Source organism: Papaver somniferum, unplaced genomic scaffold (assembly GCF_003573695.1).
Source record: "Papaver somniferum cultivar HN1 unplaced genomic scaffold, ASM357369v1 unplaced-scaffold_57, whole genome shotgun sequence".
NCBI classification, from domain to species: domain Eukaryota; kingdom Viridiplantae; phylum Streptophyta; class Magnoliopsida; order Ranunculales; family Papaveraceae; genus Papaver; species Papaver somniferum.
Genome location: NW_020648415.1, coordinates 2,945,371 through 2,956,544, shown reverse-complemented (window position 1 = coordinate 2,956,544; position 11,174 = coordinate 2,945,371). Strand labels below are relative to the sequence as shown.

The 11,174-nt window shown below is 38.3% G+C and overlaps 1 protein-coding gene and 2 long non-coding RNA genes across 6 annotated transcripts; 2 read left to right on the top strand and 1 right to left on the bottom strand.

Annotated features, from left to right (window-relative positions):
• The first annotated feature begins 502 nt into the window (after positions 1-502).
• LOC113343226 lies at positions 503-4,221 on the top strand. Its single transcript, XR_003357110.1, has 2 exons — positions 503-2,634; positions 2,719-4,221. It is a non-coding gene; the product is annotated as an uncharacterized LOC113343226 (long non-coding RNA).
• A 772-nt stretch (positions 4,222-4,993) lies between these two features.
• Positions 4,994-7,363, bottom strand: LOC113343213. 2 transcript variants are annotated; one of them, XM_026587482.1, is made up of 2 exons: positions 7,081-7,363; positions 4,994-6,560 (listed from the first exon to the last, which is right to left on the bottom strand). In XM_026587482.1, the coding sequence occupies exon 2, from the start codon at positions 6,505-6,507 to the stop codon at positions 5,512-5,514; it is 996 nt and encodes a 331-aa protein (XP_026443267.1). In that variant the 5' UTR covers positions 6,508-6,560; positions 7,081-7,363; the 3' UTR covers positions 4,994-5,511. Both variants share the same exon structure in this region, with proteins under 2 accessions (XP_026443267.1, XP_026443268.1).
• Positions 7,364-7,819: 456 nt separating this feature from the next.
• LOC113343308 lies at positions 7,820-10,710 on the top strand. 3 transcript variants are annotated; one of them, XR_003357152.1, is made up of 7 exons: positions 7,820-8,055; positions 8,431-8,492; positions 8,597-8,829; positions 8,952-9,115; positions 9,229-9,485; positions 9,799-9,872; positions 10,283-10,709. It is a non-coding gene; the product is annotated as an uncharacterized LOC113343308 (long non-coding RNA). The 3 variants fall into 3 exon arrangements; XR_003357151.1 differs by having other exon boundaries at positions 9,799-10,056; XR_003357150.1 differs by having other exon boundaries at positions 9,799-10,710.
• The last annotated feature ends 464 nt before the right edge of the window (positions 10,711-11,174 follow it).

Below are 11,174 nucleotides of genomic sequence, written 5' to 3'. Positions count from 1 at the left end.
TCTCTCAACTTCTCACTCCGATCTAACACAAAACACCGGTCTCTCAACAACTCCAATTGTTGAGAATCAACATCCTGATCCAATTGTTGAGAATCAGCACCATGATCAAAATGTAGAGAATCAGCCCCCAAAGAGCCGGCCCTGCCATATAAGCAGGATAAGCCGTGCTTGATGCCACCGAAAGGAGGCCACAAAACTGTAAATATCTTTTAAGATATGTCAAATGATTGAAAAGGGTATCATGTCAAACTTATCCCAAACATGGTGCAAAATGAGAAAAATGACTTACAAGGGGCCTATGATAAAAGAATAGATTTGTGAGGGACCAAAATAAAATTGATATTTTGTTATTTGTAAGCTTTCTTCTTAACAAGGGGCCACCAAATTTTCTTTGGCTTTCGGCCTCCAAAAACACAGGACCGGGCCTGAGCTGCTGCCCCCTGATCAAAATGTAGAGAATCCGAGGCAAAGAAAAAACCAGATCACACGTACCACAAAAATTATGACTAGAAATCAACAGAAGCTCGCAGATGCTCGTACCAGACGCCAAAAAATAGCTGTAGCAGCAGAATCTGAAGCAGCACGTCTAGCAAATACCAGGAGTACATCTAAAACCAGCAGAAGAAAAACACGGGTTCAAGTAGTGCCTCAAATTCAACTCAATGAACAGGATCTTAACAATCAACAGAATCAGCAACAAAACAATGAACAGGATCTTAACGATCAACAGAATCAGCAACAAAATCTTCTGAATCAACCGAATCTGCTTAATGAACAAAACCTGCTCAATCAACAAAATCAGCCAATTCAACAACAGAATCTTCTCCATGAACAAAACCCGCTCATACAGCAAAATCAGCCATTCAACAACAGAATCTGCTCAATCAGTCGGATCAGCCCATTCAGCAGCAAAATCTAGAGGACAACCTAGATGTAGAGGATAACAATCTAATTCCAGATGATCCATAGGATCCACCAAGAATTCAAGATGATCCAGGGGATACACCAACACCAACTCTAGAGGTTACTGTTCCAAGTTTTCCTCAACAACTGTTTGACTTGTTGAATTCTAATCCTGGCTACATTAAGTGGCTTGGAGTTGCTTCTTTTGTGGTACCTTCCATTAATGCTTTTAACCAGCAGCACAACCCAGCCATTATCGGAAATTGGGAGGCTATCAAACAAAAACTCCGAAATCATGCAAGTATTTTATCTTGGTTTGTTCTTTTGGAAGTATAATTCGAAGTATAATTGAGTTTTATAAGTAGTTTTGGCTTAAAATTCTGATGTTGTATCCTTGGGTGTTTATGTCCTGCTTAGTATTTTTGGAATTTAAGCTATTTGTTTTCTTGATTTTTGGGTGTTCTTAGCATGCATCATATGATTTGACACACTGCTGATTCTGTTTGTGAGCATCATTGTCTTAACAGTATTCAATTCTAATTGAAGAATAGTAATAGTATAAACCAGAGGGTAGGATCTCAAGTTTTCTAGTTTTTGATCATCAGTGTTTCTAAGTTGAATGTTGAATTTCAAGTTTTTCATATAAGCTTAGCAATCCTGAAGGGACACTCTATCTCCTTCAAGTTTTTATCCTGCGTGGTTGCATGTCTGATTTATGAACAATTTCTGTGATTTTAACTCCACTTGAATGAAGAAGGAATCCCTATGTTTGACCATGTACAAGAATTATAAAAGTGAAAGACACCTTGAATTCGAACAAATTAAATTTTGATCCACATAATCCTAAACCTTACCCAATTGTCATACTAATTTCCTTTAATATTTCCCACTGTGTATCATTTATTGTTTTTCATTTCTAACTCCAGTTCAACTTAGCTTGTATTATAACCTCTGGATACACCATGTTTGCTGTATTCGTTCCATTGCCTTCATCTCCTTGTGGTTGTGCATCTAGAGACTATGCTATGTACAGTGAATGATTGAATAACGTATTCCACATATCAGTGTCAACTATCTCTTATCCAGATTATTATATGTTGTTTTATTGTCTAACCGTAAATAAGTAGTTTTACTGATAGTAAAGCCAACCACGTATACAATTACAAGAAGCTAGTCACCGACCAAGGTAGGACAAGGTATCCACCCGAAGAGAAAGAATCAACCAAACAAAAAAGTACAGAGGAACTGTAAAGAAAAACTCTACAGTAGACAAACGATTACATATACCAGCTGAGTCTCTCACGGCGGGTTCGAAAACCTCTATATTTATGATTTGATTTATATTTATCCTGAACTTAGTTTTTTGGTTTCCAATAGATATTGTCGTCAGGTTTCTGGTGAGATTTTTGTCGATTCCCGAGCAATAGCGAAATTTGTCTCAATAAACAGGTTATCCTTTTTTCTTGTGCTTGTCCTCCTTAAGTCCTTTTATGCGTAGTTGCGTACTCAACTCTTTTGCTGGTCACAGCGCCTCGATCTGTGAAACTTGCACCAACGAAATGGGTCTGTTGGATCCATCTCTCTTTTGGAGTCTTTTCCACCTCTTATATCGCTGATGCCTTTCTTTCGAATGTTTTGCAATTACTGGGATTAGCTTCTATGTTGTGGCAGAGATATGCTTTGCACATATGCCCATGACGATGTCAGTGTTGGATCATGGTTCCTTAATGAGTGAGAGTTTTGATTCTTTTGAAGTTGTTTTGTTATCTTGATAATTAAGGAGGTTATGATTTTTTCCTTTATTTGATATTGCAGGGGATGATGAATTATTCAAAGAAGCATCATATGCGAATTCCGTGGATGCTAGCATGTTGTCCCCAAATCCTAGTTAGGATGTCAACTACTCTCCTCTCAAGAGCAATGGGAACAATGCCCGGCCATTTGTTTTCTCTGCGGAAGAGTTTGCTTAAAAGAAGCAGCAGACATCTATTAAAGTACCCTATTATGAGTGTTTATTTGGATATCTTACCAGGTGTTTGAAATGGAAGCAAGCTACAGACTTGCTGCAATTGCTCTTGGAATTGCTAGCAGTGGTGGTTTCGTCAACTTTTGTTTCGAGGGAACCACACAGTTGGCAGTCTGGGATGTTTCTACTATTGGGAATCAAGGTCTTACCGAGATCGCATATGGTTTCCACGAGTTAGAAACACTCGACCTTACCCGATGCTCGTTGATATGGGCGAGACTTTTTGAATCTCCAGACTTGTAGCTCTTTGGGGACAGCATGATTGACTTGCTTGTGGAGACGCTTTCTGAATGTGAAGTCCTCGCATAAAAATCCTGGTGAAATGGTTGAAAGAAGCCCTTCACGGTTTAAGATTTAAAATTAATTAGAAGGTGTCAGACTGTAAAACTCTTGGTGAAGCTAATGGTGCTAGAAATAGGATTTTATATACAGGAGATGTCGGGGAGAAAGTTGTCTGAAATGGGATAGTGTTATAGAGTGAATAACAAATATATGGTTAATTTCCAACGGTTTAAGTATTCTGAGGTTCTTCAAAGCGGGTGGCATTGAAGTGAAGTGGCATCCACGGATTTATGGCGAGACGAAATTCAACGGAGATGGACCGATTAGGGCAGGTTGTGGTTTGCAATCACATTGCTTTAGTTGTAGGGTGTGTTTTGCTGCTCCCGATGGTCATGACAACTCCTTGACAGAATTTTGGGGGGGCCAGTTTATGTGTTTCGAATCGGAAAGGCTTATAATACTGATTTGAATGCGACTCGATGCCACGATTCTTGCTCCTTCAAATAAGTATATTATGTGGGTCTGCTTATAAATGGGTAGCTAGCTCTCTGGTCTTCAAGGCAGAGCCAAAAATCATGAGATGGGGGTGCCAAAAAACTAAAAATAGACTAAAATTTCTAGTCGGGCTTAAAATAGGCTTTGGAGTCAGCTGGGTAGTGCAAGGGCACACGCCTATAATGAGCTGGCTCCGCCCTACTGGTCAATTTAAGGGTGAGTATCGGGCCTGTAATTCACAAATTTAACTGGGACCAACAAAAATTTTGTGGATGGATGCCCGGCTCGTTCGTTAGTGAGTTGGATGTGATTTTTGAAATTATCGGATTACGGATTGGGCTCGGATGCAAACTTTAAAGTCCGTTGGGCATCCATACATGTTAGATTAAAGGCATGTATATAATTTTTAGAAAATATGTACATGGATAATTTAGGAATTCTTAAGGTGTTTATTTGGAGTGTTGTACACGACACCTTTATAATTAGATACATATATAGATGTATAGGTTTTATAAGTAGTCATCCATGTTTGTGTTACTTCCTCATTACAAATTTTAACTATAAATTTTAACTATAAGAAATCCATTGGAATATCCGCACCCAATCCATTCATCCGTACATTAATTGGATGCAAATTCATTGGATGTTGGATCCTGATGCAAATTTTGAAATCCGTAATGAATTGGATTGGATACAGATGATGTAAAAACCGGCCCATACTCACCCTACTGGTGTCTGGTCATCCCGTTGTTGGAGCTTAGCGTGTTAAGCTTCCAACTAGTTCCTTCAAATGGTAATTTTATCTAATAAAGTCAAATAAATAATTCTTCCAAACTGCACGTTTTATTTTATTAAAAAAAATAAAAGTTAAGAAAATATATAACAAAAATGTTTTCACTTTTCTTTTCAGTAGGAAAATGATATTTATTTTCTTTGTAATTGCAAGCAATGCTGCAGGCACTGACGGATCCTTCCCATCTAATTCCTCCGGTCAACAAAGTGCAAAACTACCCACACATTCTGTACAGATCCAGTTTTTCATTCTACCTCTAATTCGGAAGTATGCAATTAGAGGTTCCGTTCAAAAAGAAAAGTTTTGAAAAACAACAATCATCATTTTGTGCATAAACTGGAAAAGAAATCCTGCTGTCGGTAGGAATTGTCGAAATATATCATGTCTCAATTACAAGAAAAATAAGCACCTTGTGCATCATTATAAATTATAATCATTCTCATTTATAGAAGAAATATCAAGTAAACAATCCTAAAACACACGAGCCTCAACAATAGAATCAGACTTATCACTACCAAGTTAAGGTCACCCTTGCAAAACAAAAAGTTTTCGCAGACAACACAAACAGCTGAATAAGAAGCAACAAAGAAAACTAAGAAATAGACCTCTATCAGCAAAGAAGATAAAGAGGTCAGAATACATGAAGAACGGGAGGTAGACAACCACCAGCCGAGCAACTTTGTTTGCCAAGGAAATATCAAATCTTCTTTCCTAAGAACGGATCCATGATAACTGATAATGGCTTGATAATCTTTTTGATCCCTGATGCAGGCTGAATTTCCGACTCAGCCACAGGTATACCACCCACGGACATTACTCATCTACTACTAGATAAGGCCTTGCAAATCTTCAACCACCCTTTTTATACGGCAGAGAATAGAAAAGCTTACCTGTTCAGAGTAGTAAGGCATCATCAACAAGAAGAAAAATTCATTTCTCCCCCCAGCGGCTGAATCTGAAGAAAGAAAGAGATACACTCCGTCTTTCATTGGAGAAAAATGAAGATGAGTTTTTATCGAGACCCTTCCTTAGATAATCTATTGCAAAAACAAAGAAATTCTGGCGTTCTATTTTTTCCATCCGTATATACATAACCTAGTCCATCCTCTATATCCTTGTTTTCAGTTAACCAGTTCGTGTAATCCCGTAAGATAGTACATTCTTTTGGTATGAAGGTCTTAAGAGGGAGAGAGTTCTCTACATAAATATGGAGCTTATAGTCGATATGATCCCATCTACAATAAATAAGTTTATCAACATCAACAACATCATAAGGGAAGATCTGGCCCCGTACCTTGCAGCTAAACAACTCAACATCTTTTGTGGGATCGGCGGGCGTATACTTCACCATCTTGAGACGTTTTTTCCTCAAATCGTAGAACTGAACACATACGTTATCAAACCAGTACAAGATAACTCTATCAGCTGCACACATTATCTGTGTTATTGGCTGAGGAGCATGAGTAGTAGTACTAGTAGTTGTAGTAGCAGCTGCAGCTGCAACTGTAGTAGTAGTTGTGACGGTGGTGGTGGTCGCAGCCGTAGAAGAAGTAGCTGTTGCTATGATGCAGGGAGGAGGATTAGACATATCTTGAATCATACTAGTATTATCACAAACATCAAAAATCTCTGTGCTCCATTCTGACTTGACTCTGTCCTTCAATACATACAAATGAACCTTACAACAACAATTGTCATTATTCCTTCGTTGCTGCTGCTCACCAGTCTGTAGACGTGCTATACAGGGAGATACTTCAAATTCCAAAAGACGATGATCAATTAACTGTTGCTCCTGCTCAGTAGTTATCGTTGTTGTCCCCGTCTTGATCTTTAATTTACATTCAAGAGGAAGAGAAATGAGTTGAAACTGTTCATTGTGAATGCCAAAACATAGCAGCATTTCCGTCTCCTGATCCTCTTCTTCGTTATCACCAAACCCATGATCTCTAGTAAGCACCCTCCAGTAAAGAGCTCCACCAACATATATAGCTGATCTAGAAAAACTCATCCTTGACAAAATCACCTTCTTCTTCTTCTTTTCCTGTATAATTCCAGTACTAACTGCAATAACAGGGAGGGTATTAGGAGTAGACGACCTGACTCTCTCCATGATATGCTTCCCAGTGTGAAAACCATGCACTTGAATTTGTCATGAACATCAGTTAAACTTGTTGATGTATTGGAGTAAACAAGGACAATTTTGTATTCATTAGCTAAAGAATCAAACCCGAAACCACGACAAAAAATGATAGCTTTATCAGGCACTGGATACATTGCGGCCATAAAGTCATTCGGTCTGCAACTAGGATTTGTTATATGAAAGAAACATCGTCCACGGACAAGACATGCTCTGTAGCAATGTAATCCATTACAATGACCTACTAGTTCTTGTTTACAAATGCAGAGATCGGTCATCTTACGAAAATAATAAATATCATTATCATTGTCATCATCTATATCTAACCTTAAAGTGCATTGTTGTAGGATGTATTATTGATTTATACCACAACTTGCAGACTAAAGCACATTCTTTTGCAAGATTCTTAACTGGTAGCCTTGTCAATATATTATCGACTATTACCTCATGAGGAAGTTTCTGATGAGGAGATTCAGTTGTTGCGGTTCTATGAGCAGTCAATTTCCATCTCTTGTTATAAGCAATTGGACCGTCATCCATCTCAATCTTCCTCTTCCCCAGAGTTAGGTTTTCTTTCTTCTTCTTCATCTGCTCCTCCATAGAAGTAATTGGAACATCATCCATCTCCAGCTTCCTCTTCCCCCCATTTCCCTTCTTCTTCTCCTCCATATACGCAATGGGAACATCATCCATCTCCAGCTTCCTCTTAGACCGGGTTAGGATTCCCTTCTTCTTCTGTTCCTCCATAAATTAATTGGGCTGACCGAACCAAGCGAGGGAGGTCCTTTATATGGCCACTTTTTTTTTTTTCTCCGAGAGGGAACTCCAATGTCAGATTGACGAATTCGTTCGTGCGTGCAACAGGTATAAGTAAATTGTAAATCATCAATTAATACAAAAAAATTGGATTTTGGTGTCCCAAACCATTTTCAATCAACAATGAAAGGACTAAAGAGCCCCTCTATGCTTTTATTTCTCACTAAAATTTGGCGTAAATATAACAAAATACGATGGGTAATCACGTAAATTTTGTGTGCAGAAAAAAAGGACACGGAGGTTGGTAATATAGTAATTGTTCAGAGGCAGTTTAGTAAGATCAAGGGTAAAGTGACCTATACGTTGCAGGTTCGAATCTCGGCAACCTCCTTCTTTTTCTTTTTTTCTTTCTTTTCTTTTTCCCATCTGTTTTCTTCTTCAAGCTGATAGAGGAGATCGAGATGAGCAGAGAAGTTAGGGTTTGTGTCAGAAATTGAAGAATCAGAGTATGGGTTTCGAAATCATGAATCCTAATCTAAATTTCCGATTCTAACTCAGAGAAAGAAAGATGTTGGTTATGAACCCTTGAGTTGGCCAATTCCAGTTGGGATTTGAGAATAATCGAAAAGGGGATTTTTGGTGTTTCTTGTTTTGAGATTTAAGGTACGATTTCAATGTTATTTCTTCCTGCTCCAACATATTGAACGTTCATCGTATCTTCTTCAATGATTCAATCACTCACTGCTATCAATGTTATTATTGAAGAACCTAGGGTTTCCTTAGGATTTGATTTCAACACTGCTTGAAACTGAAACATGATAGGGAAAGAATTTTTATTTGGAATTGGGATTAGGTATAATGTAATATTACAAACCACCATGAATACCCGTGCCTAACTGAAGTCTTTATCTTCCAATCGCTCTCTCTTTAGTCTTTATACAACTACTTTTGTTGTGTCTTCTTGTTTTTGTGTTCCATAGTCTCGTTTCATATCCTCTGTATCTCTATGATTATACTCATGTTCAATGTCGTATACAGCCTGAACCTATTACCAGCCAGCACCTACGTAGTGCTTTCGTTGCACATAATTGGTCCGGAAGGTACAGTCTGAGTGTTTTCTAATGTTGATTTTAGATTTCTATTTTCAATGGGAGTGTACTTAGATAAATTGAAGTGGATGTTTCCAAATTTCCTGTGTATGCAGATAAAAAGGAAAAATTGCATGCAGTGATGACTACCTTTTCATCAACCAAATGGTTCTAATAAAGCTCAGAACTGCAAATTCCAAAGAACAGACTTCATAGGCACAAATGGAGGCACAAGACGTAGTTGGACTACTGAAAGTCTCACATACGCAATGACATTGACATGAGATGGTGGCTAAGTTTTCAAAAAGTTCGAAGGCACACAACTTCGGTGGTACTCTATCATGCTCAGGTAAATATCTATGCTACTTTCTTAGCATTCACGATTCATTTTTGTTAAGAATGCTTATACTTTTATGATCCCCCAATGTTTATATGTGTCAACATTTTCTATGCTACATATACCTATTTCAGAGCCTGATATGAGAACTGGGGTCGAGGCTGCTGAGTATGCGGCTGAGATACAAAGGTTGGTTCGCTATTTAAGAGTGGGTAATGGAAATACGCATGAAGGTTCACTGCGGTGTGATGTGAATGTATCGGTCCGGCCTATATGGCAGGCAGAGTTTAGAACGAAGGTAACTAACTTTATCTGCTGAACATACATGGTTCCTGAAGCAAAATTCTTGATCTGAATATGGATTTAACAACCAATTCTAGTTTCTGAATATCTCCTTTACTCTTTTTGTAGAGCTTGGTCGAAATAAAGAACATGAAATCATTTTCAGCCATGCACAAGGCTGCATGAATCTAGTAAATTAAGCACTACGTTTTTTTGTTGCATTCATATCCTGTTTAATATATCGGATATGCATAATCTTGTATAGCTTTCGAAGAAGCAGAACTTCCCCTACTGAAGGCAGAGAAACCAGGTCTCACTCACACTCAGTACAAAGACTTGATATGGAAGGGGCATGGAAGAAGTCGCCAGACAATCCTCTTAACCAGGTAAATGATCTGAGAATCGTTTCTGATCTCTTCATTGCTTCTGCAGTCATTGAGTTTGCAATCTATCACAAACATAGACTAGAAGTAGATATGATACACAGATTTGATTACCTTCCTTCTATTTCTCTAATTTATGAGCATTACATAAATATATCCACTGGGTTGTACTCAAAATACAGACGTAAGGTGAATACCAAGTCCATGTTAGGCAGTCACAATATGAGGATTGTGATGATGAAAAGGAGAAGCATTAATCTTAAGCTCAATTTGTCCTCATTTCCAGTCTGACTTGTCTGGTATGTTGTGCTTGCAGATTGCTGAGTGATCGCACTGGGCACATGCCAACGTTTTCCCTCTATTTGTTGTCTTCACAAGGGACAGAATACTGTTAAGTTACTTGGGATTCTCTCTATCTAGGAATCGGGACTTTATATTTCCAGTTAATCCATAATTTTAAGTCCTAAGAGGAAAATAGTTAGAAAGAGTGAAGAGAAGTAGAATGAAATATTATGCATAAATTCTTAGTGCTTGGCTGTTTCAAATGGAATTAAAGAATGAAGTGTTGCCTGCGGTATGTCTAGTAATTTAGATATGTTCTTTGGCATTGGTGTGGTGATGTTTCGTGGTTTTCTAACAACCTTGTATCATGATTCATGAAGATCAATTTCCAATTCTAGTCCATATCATTGCAGAGATGTTATTTTCCTTGTCCATATGCATAATCTTGGCTGATCAAATTGAATTGCATAAATGCTTACAAATTTCTTAGACTGACCGACCTTGTGTCCACTGTTCAGAAAACGGCGACCATGAGGAAAAAAGAGGGACTTGCGGACTATCGATATTTCCCTGAACCATACCTTCCAGAAGTGGTTCTCACGGAGGATTATGTCGAAAATATTCGTGCATCTTTACCTGAACTCCCAGAAATGAAGCGCTGGAGATTTGAGAATATGGGCTTCTCAGCATGCAGGATTATTCGTGCATCTCTTTTACAAAAAAAATTCCTTTACAAATTTGAATCACTGCAATCACGCAGTGGTGTCGTTTCGTGAAGTTATTCTGTCGGCCCTTTCACCGTGACAACGATTTTACTAGTAAAGAAATTAACTGATTGATTGAAGTTCTTGAGATCAATAATAAAATCAATCAGATAGATTGAATGAAGATCAATGAGACTAAAATCATCCGAGAACACTCAAATCAATCACAATTTCACAATTTTACAGAAATGGATCTAACATTAAGACTGCCGCTTAGCCGACAACAATGTGAAATTCCAAATTGGAAATGAAAATGAAAATGGAATTGAACACTACTTTTATATCACTGTAAACCCTAAGCCGACCTATAGAAAACATGTGCGGCTCTCACGTATCGCGTTGGGTCCAACTCTGTAAACCCGTTTCAACTCTTTTTTTCTTTCTTTTTCTTATTAGGATTCTTTTGAGACCAGCCGGTAGGGGTGGAACTTGGGTTGGGTTAACTCACCCAACCCGAAAAGTGGGTGCATATGGGCAACGTATTTCAAAATTTTGGACAAGATTAGGCCCCTTCTTAAATTAGTTATAGGAGTGGCAAACTGGCCAGTTTGCCAGTTTTGCACCCATTGTGGAGCTGGCAAATTTGCCACTTAGCCAGATCAGGTCAAGTTTTCACCGAGCGGTCGAGTCTCGGCCGTCCGGTGTA